This window comes from Drosophila albomicans, chromosome 2R (genome assembly GCF_009650485.2).
Source record: "Drosophila albomicans strain 15112-1751.03 chromosome 2R, ASM965048v2, whole genome shotgun sequence".
Lineage (NCBI taxonomy): Eukaryota > Metazoa > Arthropoda > Insecta > Diptera > Drosophilidae > Drosophila > Drosophila albomicans.
In genome coordinates this window covers 21,185,855-21,202,883 of record NC_047631.2, presented here as the reverse complement: position 1 = coordinate 21,202,883, position 17,029 = coordinate 21,185,855, and the positions used below count along the sequence as shown (strand labels likewise).

At 41.1% G+C, this 17,029-nt stretch overlaps 1 protein-coding gene across 7 annotated transcripts in view; it reads left to right on the top strand.

Moving 5' to 3' along the window:
- LOC117573733 (uncharacterized) overlaps positions 1–17,029 on the top strand; it is a 37,576-nt gene that overhangs the window by 13,471 nt on the left and 7,076 nt on the right. For 2 of the 7 annotated variants that reach the window (XM_052007253.1, XM_034257109.2), the window contains exons 1-4: positions 5,238–5,450; positions 6,449–6,551; positions 15,313–15,614; positions 16,311–16,967. In XM_052007253.1, the coding sequence (XP_051863213.1) occupies positions 6,544–6,551; positions 15,313–15,614; positions 16,311–16,967 (967 nt within the window). In that variant the 5' untranslated portion in view covers positions 5,238–5,450; positions 6,449–6,543. Of the gene's footprint in view, positions 1–4,043; positions 4,472–5,237; positions 5,451–6,448; positions 6,552–13,269; positions 14,092–15,312; positions 15,615–16,310; positions 16,968–17,029 lie in introns of those variants that run through there. The other 5 variants (XM_052007251.1, XM_034257107.2, XM_052007254.1 and 2 more) reach the window with 4 other exon arrangements.

Here is a 17,029-nt window from a genome sequence, read left to right as displayed (position 1 = left end):
AAATTGATATAAAAGAGAGAGATTATGTGGCGTACAGAAAAATGAAGGAAAATCAAGCAAACTACACGCAATTTGAGAATATTAAAAGCATGTCTTTTCACTCAAAGTAGAAAGTCTTCGCTACACTATTTGCAAGTCTCTTCAAGTCACAAAGTTTTTCCTATGCATTATGTAGATTCGAGTTAGCCAAGTTTAGCATTAGAGTCAGGAAACATTGCCTCTCAGTGTAGTTCACATTCTGCGCCATAAAGTTAAAAATTATGTGAGCATTTTGTTAAGTACAAGAGCAGCACTTGGAGTGCAAAGTAGGAAAAGAGTGAGTGAGAGAATTGAGAGCCGCCATATGGTGTTTGTTTTGTGATGTACTTTAAATCGGCAGAACGACATGAAAGCGAACTTACATAATTTTGCGCTCATTTTGTAAATCATGGGGCGTGCCACACATACACTTACACACACTCAGAGACCCGCACACATTCATTTCATTTACGAGCATTAGTCAGCGAAATTCTAACACTAAGTTGACAGCGTTACCAAAATGATTTTAAAAGCATCAAAGGGGAGGCACGAAGAGCCAAGACGTCGCACACAATTCTTGGGAATTTCACACTGTGTAAGTGTGTGTGTGTGTCTTTGTGTGTGTGGCACATATGGTTACAATTGAGTGCCATGAAAATCAGTTGCGAGTTGACAACTGAAATGGGAATTTGCCTAAAGTGCGAATGAGGAGACAGTTATCAGACGTTGAGACAGGCGACACAGCCTGGCATACAAAGACACTTAAAAGAAGCTAACACACACTCACACCTATACACACACATCCATATACTCAGACAGGTAACATGCACCTTGAAGCTAACCTTGCCAAAAACAGGAGCTGTTGTTTTCTCTGTGCCAAAATGTCAAATGAAGCGACATTAGTTTGTTTGTCTTCATTGTTGCCACTTGGCAATTCGCTAGTTTCCAACATAGTTAAAGTGCTTTCTAGGGTACACACACACACATGAGCAAACATAAGTTAATAACAATGATTATTATTGACTTTGCTGTTGCTCAACTTGCCACTTGCTACCAGGCATCTGCATTGCAGGCTTTTTGTCTGTCAACTACAAGCTCACACACACACACACACACACACGCGCACTCACACACACAATCAAGTTGACAACTACAGTTTTCTAGAAGTCAACCCTGTCGCCATGAAATGTGGCAAGTGCTGTGGCAAGCTCTGGCTGCCTTTGCCTCTGCCTGTGCTTGGCTGCCTTCTTTCCTCTTCCCATGACAATGACAATGATGAGAACAACTTTTCGCACAGTTCGTGCTCGCCTTGATGAACCAACACCATGAAGGGACAAAAGGCAAAGGGAGGAAAGTGGAAAGAGGAGCGAGGGCAGCTTGGAGGAGTTTGTTGCTTGAAAGCGTTGTAATTTGATTGAATTTGCGTTGATTAAGCGTATTTAGCTCTTGGCAAATTATGCATGTGTCTAATTGAGAATTGACTTAATTGTTTTTGCAACAGCGTCTGTCTGCCCCTCCCCTCCTCCCTCCCTATTCTATCCTCTTCCTTCTACTGACTGTTGCCCAGGGACACTCAAGTTGCCTGCACACTTGATGTGGTTCGTGAAGCGAAGGGCGCGATTTGAACGTTTATTTTGGTTTCGAATTAACGCAATTAGCATGTGCACACACACACACACACACTCACACACACACATACACTCAAACTTTATTAATGGGTCTCTTGGTTGCCGCGGGAAGCGGGGAGGGCAGCTGTGCGTTCTGATTGCAAACAGCGCATTTTGGTTTTAATTGAAAAATGTTGCGCATACGACATGTTGTGCATATTTTTCGGCAGCGCAATTTGTTGACTGATGTGCGTTATGAGCATTACAAGGTTATCTGTTCGCTCTCTTTAATCTCATCGCGGTTTTACATTCGCTACGCGAAATGGAAACTCTTTAATGAATTACCCCATTTTGTGGCATGCAGCACTTGAATTTGCATAAATCAGGCGGAGTTAATAGCATAAGCGATGACTTGGGAGTTTTAAATATGATTAATGGGAGTTGTAAGAACTTCGGCTATTTGCAGGTAAGCCTGAGAGTTTGCTGAAGTTGAAGATTTAATTTGGTGTGGGAGTTGAAGTCGAAAAAGCTTAAAGGGAATTTCAGTTAAATGTTGGAAATTAGCCAAAGGATTTCTCTAAGATTAAGTGAGTAATTATTTCAATGAGATTTATAAATGAGTGGCATTTTTAATTTGGAAGAAGTTCATTAAATTGATCTAGAAATATTTGCTGATTGAGTAGAAAATTTAACTTGTATTAAGTGAAAACATTATTGAAGCTTAAAGACTCTTTGAGTTAAAGGTTGAAGTCTATGAATTTTGCTGAAAAATTTCTTTAAAATGAAGTGAGCAATTATTTTAATGAGATTTATAAATGTGTGAGATTTTAATCTTGGCAGTAACTCATCAGTTTGATCGATATAAATTAAGTAAAAATATTTATATATGTACATCAAGTGTGTTCGGCTACCCATTTTGAATGAAAGCAAAACAGTTGAATATTTTTCTTAAAATATACCGCAAAATTAATAAAATAAATAATACTAAAGGATGTTTTGATATAGTACTACAATTAAAATATACTATAAAGTGCAACATATACCAGATTGTCAGCCAAAGTAACTAAGCAGTGGGCATATAAAATCCACGTTACAATTATATTTTTCAATATTATTTTCATATTTCATTTTAATTCTAAATATTCTTTTTGTTGTAGTTTAGTCTCAGTTCTTTTCTCTGTAGTTTTTTTTGGATAAAATGTTGTATATAATTTTTCTTATATTTAATTTTATTTTATTTTTAATACGATATGTTTAAGTCGTCGCAATTTAATGCTGTCCTGAAAGGGTTAAATATGATTATCGACTGCTGGCTGATGTGTTTTTTATATGCAGTCACTTTATTATGTTTCATCATAAAGCTGACGATGCTCTTGCACGCTTAATAAAATGTAATTGTAAAAATCAGATAAAGCTATAATAATTCAAAGTGTTTAATGAAGAAAGGCATGCTAAGAATAGCTCAATTAGTTTCAATTTAAGTTGCAATAAGAGCAACAAGTTGCGCATGTTGCAAGTTGAATTTAAGCATATAATAGAGAGAGAGAGAGAATAAGAGAGAAATAATGACAGAAGTAGAGAGAAAAAAAGAAGGAGACTGTTTGGCATAAAGAGTAAATAAAAGAGATGACTGTTTAAAGATCTTATTTTGTTGTCCATTCGCAAATAAAAGTAATTGTGTTTATGGCTACGGGGTTAGAAGGTTAAGGGGTTAACTGCTTTGTGTTTGTCGACTAATTGAGAATATTGTCACTTCATTTTACTTGGCTGATAGTGCAATACACACACACACACACACGCACACAACAGCTGTCGCATTAATCCATTAAGAGGGCCACTGAATTGCAATTTGCGGCCATCTTCAACGCGCTGACACCTTTGACGTGCAAGTCATAAACTTTTGCCAAGAGAAGAATGGGAAAGGGGAGAGAAAGGGGCAGAGAGCGACAGAGACAACTTGTGGCAAGCAGAGATGGGCAAAATGAACATGTCAATGACAACATTGTCGGGGCGGTGGCACATTAGCCGTGGCATTAGCGACAGCTGGCCATGGAGCCAAAGCTCGAGACTGAGGCAGAGACCAAGACCGAGACAAGTCAGTCAAGTCAAACCCCAAGGCTTTCTCTTTGCAACGCAGCCATAAAAAGCGTCTACATTATGGTAATGGTTAAATGGGTAATGGTAATGGTAACTAGGCCGGCCAGTGACCGCGACGCCGGCAACTGCTGCTGCTGCTGGTGGCGACAACGTGGGCAACTCTGGCGACAGTTAATGGTCATTAAAATGTCCAGGGCAGCGTGAAGCTTAAGTAATTGCGTTAGTTTACAAGTTTGTTCAGCACTTGCAACGCGACGCACGACGTTCGACGTTCGATGCTCGCTCTTTGACTCATTGACTTGTTCTTCTGTTTTGTTGCAGGCGCAAGGATAGCAGCGCATTGCAACGTTCAGCGAGCATTGATTCCTTTGCCGAGATTGTGTTTTGTGACCTGCCGCGTCCCTCATTGGACATACCTCGAAATGCAGGAACAGCAACGGGAACAGCGACAACGACACCAACGCCTTTCAGCAAAAGGCCCTCGGCGAGCAGCCTGTATTCAACGTGCAGCAGCATTGCGGCAGCAACGGCGGCAGCTGCCACCTCGTCGCAGTTGCACGCTCAGTTGAATGTCAATTATGGTGACCTGGGCATCGGAGGAGCAACTGGCCACCATCATCACCATCAGCATCAGCATCATCATCATCACGGTGGCAACGGCAGCAGCAGCAGCGCCAGCAGCAGCCGACGCGAGTCTATGCTGAGTCCATCGTCAACGCGACGCAATAAGCTGACCAGAATCATTAATGGTAAGTAGCAAAGGGATTCGCTGGGGCAAGTCTTGGGAGGAGTGACATTTAGTTACTGCGTGCAGCAGCAGCAGCGTCGTGTGTGCCATATTGATAAGTCTGTGTGTGTGTGAGTGTTTGTGTGGATGCAAAAGATTCTATTTAGATCTCAATGGGACCGAGCAACAACATCATCATCATCATCGACGACTCTAGCGACTCGGTTTATTTACTTTGCGGCCTGATTGAAATTCAAATGGACGCTTAACGCTCTCGCTCTCGCTCCTGATGCTGCATAAAGTCGTTTCCCTAGAGGCTTACTGGCTGCCACTTAATGGTGGCGCAGCTTTTTGCATATAATTTAACAAATCAATATCATATCAAGAGCCATAAAAAAAAATAAAGAAATAACTGGTTTTGCATTATCGCCAACTTCCGCAAAAAAATGTTGCATTTGAAGGCCACCAGCCTGCCCCCTGGGAGCATTACAGAAGCTGCATCGGAAGCTTTGCAATGATAGCAAAAAAAGACGGCAAAAAAGAAAAGCTTAATACGATCGTCAGCACTCATTTATCGCTGCTCAATTCCACGAAATGGCAACGCCAACGCAGACGCCGACGTCGCCGTCAACGCCAACACAAAAGAGAGCGCTTGACTGCCGTCTGATCTAACTGTGCAGCGCTGACCACTACGCTCTTTCGTTCAAGACGTTGACGCGCTGCCTTAGCTCAGCCATCGATTGTCGTCACTGCAACCGCAACAACTTCAGTTTCAGTTGTCTAGCGACTTTTGCTGAGAGCGCAGCGCGCTGCGCGTCGGTTGTGTTTTCAAATAACAAACAAATAAGAAACGATCTTTGCTAAATATCGAATATCAAATTGTGCAGTGTCTAATAACAAAGTGTATAACAAATATGATTAAGAATCAAAGATCGCAGCAATTGATTGAGAAATTGTAAAGTCAAAACAACACGAAAAGGAAAAGAAAAAGCAAGCTACAAGTATGTGTAAAAAACGCGACCCTCTGCGTTTCGTTTCTGCTTCGTTGAGTTTCTTCAACTACCTGTTTGCGGCTGCGCGTGTGTGTGCGTGAGAGTGACAGAGAGAGAGAGAGTTACCTGTGTCGTCGTGTGTGTGTTGCTGGTTTAAAGAGAGCAAGAGCCAGAGAGATCACGAGAGCGTAAAAAAACTGAACGAAACACCAGTGAGTGGCTTTTGTTGTTGCCAAGTACGAAGTGAGCAGTGTCAAAAACTAAACGCGTCGCTTTCGTTTAAAAAAGAAACGTTAAAGCAGCAAACCGACAAGAAAATTAACAACAACAACTACAACGACAACAAACTTGCCGCAGGGCAAAAGAAATTGCTGCTGTTGACGAAGCTGCCTCTGCTGCTGCCATTGCTACTGGCATTTGCTGCCGCTGCAATGTTAATTAAATATTACGTGCCAGTAAAATAGCAATTTACAGCAGAGAGACAGCAGGCAAAAAAATAAAATAAAAATATGTAGTAGGAGTAGCAGCAAAGCAGCAGCATGAACAGCAGCAGCAGATCTAAGTGTAATTGCATTGCGTGTCCAATTGTTGTTATTATTTGCACGCGCAACTACAACTACAACAGCAACAGAAACAGAAACAACTGCAGCGAAAGTGAACTTTTGCTTTTGTCTTGTCTATTGTGCGAGAAATCAACTTGACTGCAACTAATTTACTCACGTGTCTATCAGAGTGACTCGAAACAGCAGCCAGAGCAACAGCAGCAGCAGAAACAGCAAAAGCAGCAAGAGCAGCAGCAAAAACAACAAAGTGCAGCATAATTACAGCAAGTCGTAGTCTCAGTGGCAACCCTAAGTAACTGCATCTCTTTCGCACACACCCGTTCGCTGCTTACAAGCTGTAAAGAGCTTTACGGGTTGCTCACTTTGTTTTTTTTTTTCCTTCTTCTGTTTTGGTTGTTCTTTTTTTCTTATTATTTTTTTCCGTTGTTGTTGCTGTTTTCGCAGTTTTTGTAGCCGCCGCGACGTCGTCGTCGTCGTCGTCAACGTCAACGTCGTTTTCATTAAAGTTGTTTGTGTTGCAATTTTAAGTACGCCGCACAATGAACAGGTAAGCACAACATACACACACATAAAGTTACTTACACACACAGAGGCAACCACAACACAAACACATTTACACTGATATTACTGTCTGCAACTTTGTGGCTAAAATATGCAACGCCATGAAAAACTTGAACTATTGCAACATTTTTTTTACTTTACGGCAAGACACTTTTCCAGATGCCTTTCAAAAGTTTATTCACATCTCAAGAAAGTCGCATCCGAGTCGAGAGATGTCTTTGCTGCCTTTTTTTTGCACAGTTATTTTACAGGTTTCAGTTTGGTTTCGGTTTCGCATTTCTTTTCGTATTTGTTTTTGTTTTTGTTTCTGCACTGTCTGTTGTCTTTTGTGTTGTTTTCCATTTCATTTTCGTATTTGTTTTTGTTTCGTTTTGCGGCAGCTGCAGCTAAAAGTCCAAAATTGGCACCCGCTGGCCATGTTGAGAACCTCAAACTGACCATTAAAATTGCAGAGCTTCAACTTGGCTTGTTGTTCAAAACAAAATTCCAAAAAGTGTCCAAAACAGTAGCTGAAATATACCCTGTAAAAAAAGAAGTAGCTAATTTATGGCTCGAAACTATTTGCTAGCTATAAGTTCTTGAAGTCTTAAAAGAAAACGAAAATTCAAAAATCAAAAAAGTTTCCCTAACAGTTGCTAAAATATACCCTTTAAAAATGAAATCACTACAATATTGTCTAATGTGCTACTCGAAACTATTTACAAGGTACCTACAAGTCGAGCACGCGTGCCTACCGCACTTCGTCTTCGTTTAGTTTTGAAAGAAAAATGAGGAAAAAGTTTTTGCGCAAAAGCTTTAAGCTGAAGTCGCCTCCCCTATTTGCCACCCCCCATAGATTGCACTCCCCTGTGACCTGTACTTAAGTGCACTTAGATCTCGACCCACAGCGAAAGTTGTGCGCCCCCACATCGTCTTTTCATATTTATTTTGATTTTATTTTGCTTATTAAAAAGTTTTAAATGTTTGATTAAAAAGTAATTCATCTCAAATTTGTTGTGGCGCTCTGCACAACCTTAAAGTTCAGTTCCGTTTTTGTCAAGTTATTGTGTAGCGTTTGTTTATCGCTTATCGCACAGTTTGAAAAACAACTTTTATGTCTTTAGAGGAACTTAATAGTTTCGGACTGATAAGCAACAAAAAAAAAAGTTTTCTTACCTGAATATTTAATGATAAGCAGGTTTCTTGTGACATGCCGTTCCATATACATAGATACTTTTGTATCTACTCTTTTGTTTGTTTACTGTCTACTCAGGTATTATGCAATGTCTGCAAATAGTAAGAATGCCAAGTAGCTGCGAAGGAAAGCCAATTGTAACGTCATGCGTGGGCTGGATTGCATTTTGCTTTGTGCTCTGCCAATATCTCAGCGGCAATTTGAAATGCAATTGAAGGCAGCAGCCGAGAGCAAATGGTACAAATGAAAGAGCCAACGAGCGAAAACTTAATAACACCTTTGGGGCAACTCTTTGAGCAATAAAGAAAATGCCAAGACTCCAAACGCTGTTTTCCTGCACTATATATGACTTATTTGTTCTGTTTTCAAGTTTCAAGTTACGTTCTGAGTACTGTTTGCAATTAACTTCATTAAGAGTAAGAAAAAAACAAAAAGAAGTCTCATCGATTTGCTTTGCCTCTGGAATTTTTTAATCAAAAATATCGAGCCATGCAAATAGGTAAACGGAAGCGTCACAGCTTTTTTTCTTTCTGACCTTAAGGTCTTGTCTTGGGTTACCTCATTTGATGGCATGTGTGTGTGTGTGTATGTGTCTGTGATTTCAAAGGTTGTGCTGCGAAAGAAATCGTTTTACAAAGCAGCAGATAAGCGCCTTGAATCAATCAAAAATCTTTTAAATCGAACAATATAAATGAAAACGCTTTGTTGTTATTGTGCCTCACGCCAATTCTTGGCCATTCTTTGCTGTGATTTCGATTCTATTCTCTCTTCTATTGAAGTTTGGGTTCCATTTCGTCACGTTGTCGTTGCCGTTGTCGCTGTCGGCCTCAAAGAGTGCCATTAGCACGTAGCGTTCACATGTGGCGGGGCACCCCACACACACACACTCACACACATCCCCCACACATCCGGATTGGCAACCACACACGCACACTCTCACATGCAAATGGACAGCAATAGTCATAGATATATATACACAACATATATATGTCAAATGGTATCGCAGCAAAAGAAACTTGTGCGACTTTTGAACTTAATAGCCACAAAGGTCAAAGGGCTGATCACACACATACATAGCTTATATACCATTTATTCCACGGCTGCTGTGACCCAAATACATGCAAGTTACAGTCTGGAGGACAGCAAAAGAGAGGGCATATTCCCAACGAGCAGACATTCGAAATTCGACCCGAGTGACCAATCAATTTTATGCTGCACTTAATTGTTTCCCTTTTATCAATCTTTAAATCTGTATTTAGCTCATAAATTGACCCGCATCGGTCTCTTGTCTGGGCCCCCAAGTCAACAAAAGGCCAATTGACAGCCTTAACTGCAGATTTCTTGCTTGTAATAATAGCCAAGTTAATAGTTGGCCCGCACACTCTGCACTCTCTCTCACACACGCAAAACTTTTCAATTAGAGTCGACATCAAATTGAAATCCTTTTTTTTGGTTTTTGGTTTTATATGCAAGCCAGATTTGCGCCTTGACCCGTCAAACACAAACACAAACACACACACACCCAAAAAAAAAAGGGAACTTTGTGCAAATCGGGCGCGATTTGCATAATTTTAAACGCTGGCTTATTGGTTTTGTGTTTGTTTTCCCGCAGAGCAGCAAAAGGAATTGTGGCTAAATAAAAAAACAACAATTGAGAAAATTCTAGGGGCGGTCACAGGAAGTGAAGACCCGGCCAAAAAAATGTTTATTATCATTTCAACACAGAGAGAGTAGTCAAAGCTTATCAGGAAATAAGAAACATATGGAGAAGATGGCTTGCATATATTGTATTCTGTTTATATGAATACATTATAAATAATTGATAGACATTTCAAGATTTTTATCTGAGTAACTAAAAGCATAACAATTTGTTCAAGTTTAAAGAAATATTATTTTATTTAACAAAGTTTTAGATTTCTACTTCATAAATTAGATACCAAAAAATAGTATGAAAACTTTATAAAACATTTTTTTGTGAAATGATTACGATATTTCTGTTGACTATTCAACCAACTTTAATTTTAACTTAATCCACAAACTCATTTAATACTCTCCTTCTATAATTGTGAGAGCATTAAAATTTCGGTTCTTGTTACTCTTCGTTTACTTTTGTCAACATCCAAAGTTTTTTTTTTTTGGTTGTGGCACATTTTCATTTGGGACTGCAAAAAGCATCTGCGATTTGCATATCTGATTAATATGAATACATTAGTTTTGCTGTTTTCTGATTTGGCGCAATAAGCCAACGTAGAATGGAAGAGAGAGAAGTGAATAAACCAACAGAACTGAGAATTAAATGCTCCGACTGATTGTGAGACAAAGGTCAAGCGAAAAAAGATTTATCACTGGCCTTTATTCAATCCGCAAGCACACACACACAGAGTGTGTGTGTGTGTGTGTCTTCTTCTACTACTATTTATCTATCCATAATGTCTGGTTACTTAAATTCAATTGGCGTTTCCGCTGAAGTCGAGTGTGATGCAAAGAGGAGTGAGAAAAATGGGGAGTCGAGAGCTGCTTTACTTGTCTCTCAGTCATAATGCGATTTCATATTTTACAAAGACATAAAATAAAATATGCTTTTTGCTACGTCACTTTAAACTCAGTTTCCCGACACTGTCAGAGAGAATCCCTCCCGTCCCCTTTCACCCTCTAAGACTGTCGACTGTGGAGCCAGTGAACCGAGTGCTTTAGAGTTCTTGCCTTTTTGGTTGGTTTTATTGAGGAAGCGACAAATTTATTTAAATGAAGTCAAAATGCTTTCTCAGTGGTCGTCGCTCGTCGGTCGTCGCTTGTCTTGGGTTTAATGTGTGGTAGATTTGACAATTATGACAGCACGAAATGCAAGATAAAATCGGCATAATTTAATGCGATCTGACGTCTCCCGTTCTCCTTTTGCCCCCTTGTGCTTTTCGGTGGCTCGTCTCGTCGTCTGTTGTCCTGTGTTTTCACGCCTGAGTGGCCAGCCAAGCAGGACCTGCACTCATCGCCCAGTATCTGCTGTGTCGCCCCTATTAAGTGGATTAAGTTGTTTTGGCGCTTCTCTATCTCACTCTCTCTCTCTCTAGGCTTCCAACTCACGCCTGGGATGTGACCTTTGACTCGGCTAGCGACAGTGCGCTGTGATTTATGTTGGGCAATGGCAATTTAGCGCTGCGTAGCTTCATAAATTTTATTATCATGCAATTGCAAGCTTAATGTTCTCACAGCTCTTCTATATACTTATACCCTGTAGCATTAATGAGTGTGAAGAGTATGCACAACTTAAATTAGATTTGAATAGAAAATATGTCTTGTTATTATACGGATACTCATAATTAACTAAACTTTAAAAGTATTTTCCAATTTCTGTTTTGAAGGATATCTACGCGTCTGTCTTAATATTTTCTATACATTTTAGTACCATACATAACTTTTATGGTTATTTGATTTTAAAGAATATTATACTCGTAAAGGCTCTAGAATCCAGTTTATAGGATACCTGCTAGTCACGCAGCCTGCAGCTGTTTGCAGCAAGTACTTGGATCTCTTCAACGGTTATGGACCAGTAATTTTTATTTATTGCACGCTCGCAATTGACAGTTTAGTAGGTCTCTGGGTTCACTTTCGTGCCGGGGTCAAGTTGCCCGAGCCGAGCCCAGAGAAGATAATATCTGTCAAAAAGCTTAGAGTTTATTAGGAACGTGCTAGGGTGATGACAGGCCGCTTAGACAAAAAAATATATGTGTGGCCTGAGGCAGCAGCTTAGCTGCAAACGAGCTTAACTAATTAATTGAATTTGTACTGGATTAGATGTTCCGCTCAATGTCAAATCTCATTTCAAACCTTTCGATGAGATGAGAGACTTGTAATAATCACACAGTTCTGATTAACTTTTGACTCATAAATAGTTTTCCAAGAAGCAAAGCTGAGCCGCAAATATTATCTCGAAATTAATGCTATTTACATTCTCTCTCTCTCTCTGTTTGTATTTGTCAACGCGATTTGAAGGTCAGCTTTGGGACCCTAATTATGGCTTTATTCACATATAATCTATGTTTGCTGTTGCTTTGCTTTTGCTTTGTTGTGTTTGTGTGAAATTCGTGATTCAGCAATTGGAGCTGCCCTCTTATTAGACCTAGCCAAGCGATGCGATGCGATGAATGCGTCACACTAAATATCAAGCTTGTTTTCGAGCTCGAAATATTTTGTATTTTCAATTTCGAGTCGGACTTTTAGCCGCCGGCACTGACCTCGCACAAACACAACAAAAACAACAAAAATAAAACACCGTGTAGATTTTTTTTCGAAAAACAATGAAGAAATGATTTCGTCGTAAACATAACTATTCACATGTTGTGTTTAAATTTTGATATTATTGCCCAAACACAGCATTCATTTATTATCAAGTCTGCTTAGTTATTTATGCATACGAATGATGAGACAATGTCTAAAATTAGCAAGAGAATGGACATCCCGGCCACATGTCATGGCAACCGGTTTGGGATCGTCCAGAAATTGCAATGACAAGACTTATGATTCCATCAAATTAACATATTACAGCTGTCAGAGCAGAGCAAATAGAGGTGCGCTTGACAACAGTGCTGAATTAGTTAGGAAATATGCAAAATATTCTACAGTCTACTTATGCGAGCAAAAGGGAAATTTTCAGGGTGCAAATTGTTACCAACTTGATTGCGAAATAGTGCCACCCTAGAGTAGGGTAACCTCTTTCCAATTAGCTTTCACTTTTACGCATTGGGCTAATCGGTGCCGCGTCGTGTTGCCACTTGAAAATTCCAAGTGCGCATTGCCAGTTGCCCGTTGTTATTTTCAATTCAGTGCCACAGCTGATACAGCTGATGACAATGCTCTGCCGAGTGCTGAGTGCCGAGTGCGGCACGCTCGATAAATCAGCGCACAACTCGAAGACAGCCCCAAAACACCTACAACAACAACAAAAACAACAACAACAACGACTAAGGCATTGCTGACAGACAGGCAGACAAGCAACTTATTTGTTAGGTTTACGATTTCGGAAATGCCGCCTTAATTGTCTAGCGCGTTGGCAGACGCGCGACGGAAGATGGGAGGAGGAAGGACTAAGCAGGAATTCCTGTGAAACAAAAAGGCCGCAGGTACTGCGAGTACTTGCCGGCTAAATTTAAAAACAAGCAAACGCTGACTATATAAATCAGGGATCAAGTCCATTTCAAGTGAGAGAGCGGAACGAGTGATATTTCCTCAGGGGTTAGGTAGTTGAATTGAGAGTTGAGCGTTGAGCGTTGAGAGAGGGAGAGAGATTGAGGCTACCTAACCCTGCAGATTGAGTGCATAATTTATGTACAGCACATGCATAAGTTGAAAGGAGAACCGGAGAGCGAGAATCAGAGAGAGAGAGTGAGAGAGAGAGCGTGTTCAGGGTCCTACCGGGGTTGACAATCGAATCACTTTCGGTCTGCTGCCTCAGTTCACATTTTGTCAGAGAGCAACGCACACTACGGAAAATCCTACCATAAAACGCCGAAACTGTGAAACGGGGAAAAAAACGAAAACAAAACAAAGCAGTGAAAAATATGTGAAAAATGTGTTCAGGCATTTTCATTGTTTTTTAATGAAAAATTAATCAATCAAGCGTAGCAAAGCGCAGCCATAAATATGGAACGTCGCCGTGCCATGAGCACTTATGCCAAGCTCAAGGAGAAACAACAGCAACAACAACAACAACAGTTGCTTGATAACAACAACGACAGCGAACAGGATGAGAACGAGAATGAGGACGAGCTGCCAGCACTGAGTCGCTCACATTCGATGCGTGCCTCCCTGCGGCGTCTGAAGAGCAAACTTCATAGCCCCGCCCTGGCGATGCAATCGCCCTTTAAGCTGCGCGCCCATTTGCATTCACGCAGTCGCAGTGGCAACAACAGCATAAGCAGCAGCAACAACAGTAAAAGAGCTCTGCATAAATCGAAAGTTGTGAAAGCGTTGCGTTTGTGGCAGGACATCGATGCGGTTACCGTGGTAACCAAAGTGAAGGGAGAGTTTGTGCCGCTCAAGAAATCAGCCATGCAGCACTCGGATCATGAACTTGGCATTGAGCAGCTGATGTCGTCGCTGCCCGTTGGTGTTTCGTTGCCACGCAAGGCATGCAAACTGCTGCAAATACCCGAGAGCTATTGTCGAAGTCCCAAGTTGGCACCGCAGGCCACACTCGACTCGGATCTGGAGCGCACTCTGTGCATTGAGTCGCCGAAGAACAACAAAACGGATTCAGTGCTGGCAGACATCACACGACACGCCCAGCAGGGCATCTATGGATCAACGCGCATGCGCACGGCCACGATAAGGAAACCGATGCCATATCTGAACAGTCGTAGGTGTCCGAATAGCTAAGCATTCGATTTGCATTTCAAACAGTTGCATAATTCGCTTTTTTGTTGTGTAGTAAAGTGCATAGATTAAAGTGTTTATGGCTAAAAGCTTTTTAACGACATTTTTTGTGCGATATTTAAATACTGGAATTCAGGTCAATCAGCTGTGTCAATCAACTCGATGAGCATCAATCAAGTTATCCCGTCAAAGACTCTGAAACTCAGTCGGTTTCACACGGTGGATTTGTCAATGAACTGCTTGCAAGCAGTGTATCTGCCGTAATTTGCCTTTGTATGTAGGGGAATTGTGTCTTATCTTTGTAATGCGATTGAAGAATTCTGATAAAAGGTTGTAAATTTACATATATTTTTTGTACATTATGTATGTATATCAAAAAGTTGCTGTGAAAGATTCAACTCTGATAATTACAGAGTATCCTTGATAGGGATGAAGGTGACAATAATTGTAATGTAAATGAGAATCGAACTTAAGGGTTTCGCTTGCTTACCTGTAAATGATACATTCTTTTGATTATTCTTCGTGAATTAGTTGTGGCCGTAGAGTATTGATTTGATCTTACTTTTGTTATGAAGTTATCCGCAAAAGGTTCTCTCTCTTCAAGAGTTGTTTTCGCTTAAGTGATGAAATCCTACTCTATGAAAAGATAAAATTTATTCTCTTAAATAAATCCATTAACAAATTATCTTCACTTTCCGTTGCGTTCTCGTGAAATATCACAATTTTATGAAATTTCATAATTCCAAAATTAATTATTCGAAAACGTGCCAAAAGTTTCTCTGATTTCATTAAATATTCTATGTCAATGCCAAATCGGCATTGAATAACCAAAATTCTAGAGTTCTGCACAATTTATGAATGCAATGAGAGTATTGATTGGCATGCCCAAAAACCCGTTGGCCATTTAAATGGGTTAATCAGCGGCAACAATGGCATTTGTTTGGCACTTTTGGCCAAGGTTGTTGTTGTTGTTGTTGGGCTACAACGGTTACATGACCAAATGGTCAAATGGATAAATGGATAAATACTTAAATGCCAGAAATCCCATAACAATCCCCATAATTAAATATTCAATTTGAGCGAGGCAAACCACACAATACAGAGAAATACAGAAATACTCGTACATAAACATAAATCGGTAAACATTTTGCCGGAGTTTTCGGATTGGGACGAATGCGACATTAATGGTATTATGATGTTGCAGATGCTACCAGATCGATAGCAACAACAAGGGCAACAACAACAACGGTGGCTCAACGCCGCAGAAGCTGCAGATGAGCAGCTGCCTGCGCTCTCCGGCGGTTTTCATACGCCAGAAATCGTTTCACACGCTCAACGAGCTCACCAAGTTCTGTCAGCTCAAGTCGCCAACAAGCGTGTCAGCTGCTGCCTCAGTTGCTCCTACCGTTGCTACGATGACGATGATGGCAACGTTGCCATCGCCAGGTCGAAGTCAGCGCAATAGCAGCAGCAGCAACAGCAACAGTCACTATGCCACAATCGATGGTAAGCGTGCAAGAGCCACCCACATTTGTGGGCCAATTAAAGACTGGCCTCCAAATTACTCGCTTAATTAAGAGCATGATGTGGGTTGCCATTGGAATTGGAATTGGATGAGGGTTGGGAATGGGAATCGGAATGGGTATAGAAAAGAGGGACTGCATCTCTTAATAGCTTGCTTTTCGGTTAGGTGGGTTCACTTTATATATCCATTCGCTATTTGTTTGGCCATCTCTCTAATCAAGCGCTGCTTAAGTGCATGTTACACACACATAACACACACACAACACACTTACACCCACTCACAACACACTCCCATACAATAACAGAAAACGCTGTGCTCAAAAAATATATTCGTGCATAAATAATCTAGGTAATTGGCTTGGTCATTCGGTCATTTAACGCAAAGCAAACAAACAAAGGCAAAAATGCGAAATAGCGTTGAGCATTTGTGATTAATAATTAATTAATTAATTGCAATTGTGTGCAATTATCGTCTACACACAACAACACACAACGACACACACATACTCAAACATCGGGCAGTTGGTTATGTTTACACACTCTTTGTAAATAGTATTTATGCATAATTTCTGTTTAACTTTCATTTTAATTAAAAGCGCTTTTTATTTACAACATTTTTTCACTTATGATTTCTTTCCTCCCCACCAAATGAATTCCGTCTCCCCCCTCGCCATTCAGACAACTTACTGCCCCACAACAAACATAGTGAAAGTGATACCTTTGAGTCTGTGAGACTGCGCGACAAAAGCAACGCTTCGTATCAGGAGAACAACAATCAGGACAACTATCCCACCTATTATCCAGCTACCTTGCTGTCACCACCGAGCAGCGCCTTTCGCTGGTCAGAGCAACTGTCGCAGCATGCGGCGGTAGCCAAGCTGCGGACTGCGATCTCGTGCACCTCGCAGGATCTGCGAGAGATGGAATTCCTGTTGCCGCCTCAGCAGGTGCATCACTCCACGCCACACGCCACGCCTGCCACTGCCATGTCCGGGCAGCCACAGCTCTGCATCTCCCGCCACTCGCAGCCCAAGAATGCCAAGTTGCGTGACGAGCACGAGGATCATTCGCCCGAACTGCTGGAGGAGCATTCGCTGGCCGTTGATGCTGTCGATGAAAACACTTCCTCCAACAATCAATATCAGCTCACGGTGAATCGTCAGCCTGTGGAGCTGCGCTCCAAGCTAAACTCTGCCGCTGCCCAGGTGCAACTGCGCTCCAAGATTGCCTCGGGCAATACGCCGCATCCGCGTGTCAGTAAAATGACCAAGAAGCAGCTTAAGCTTGCCCAGGCACAGCTGGATAAGCTGACCCAAAGTAATCTCCACTTACATGGTAGGCACACTACGACGCACTGCTCGCAAAATCTCTTCAACTCTGCAACTGCAACTCTAATC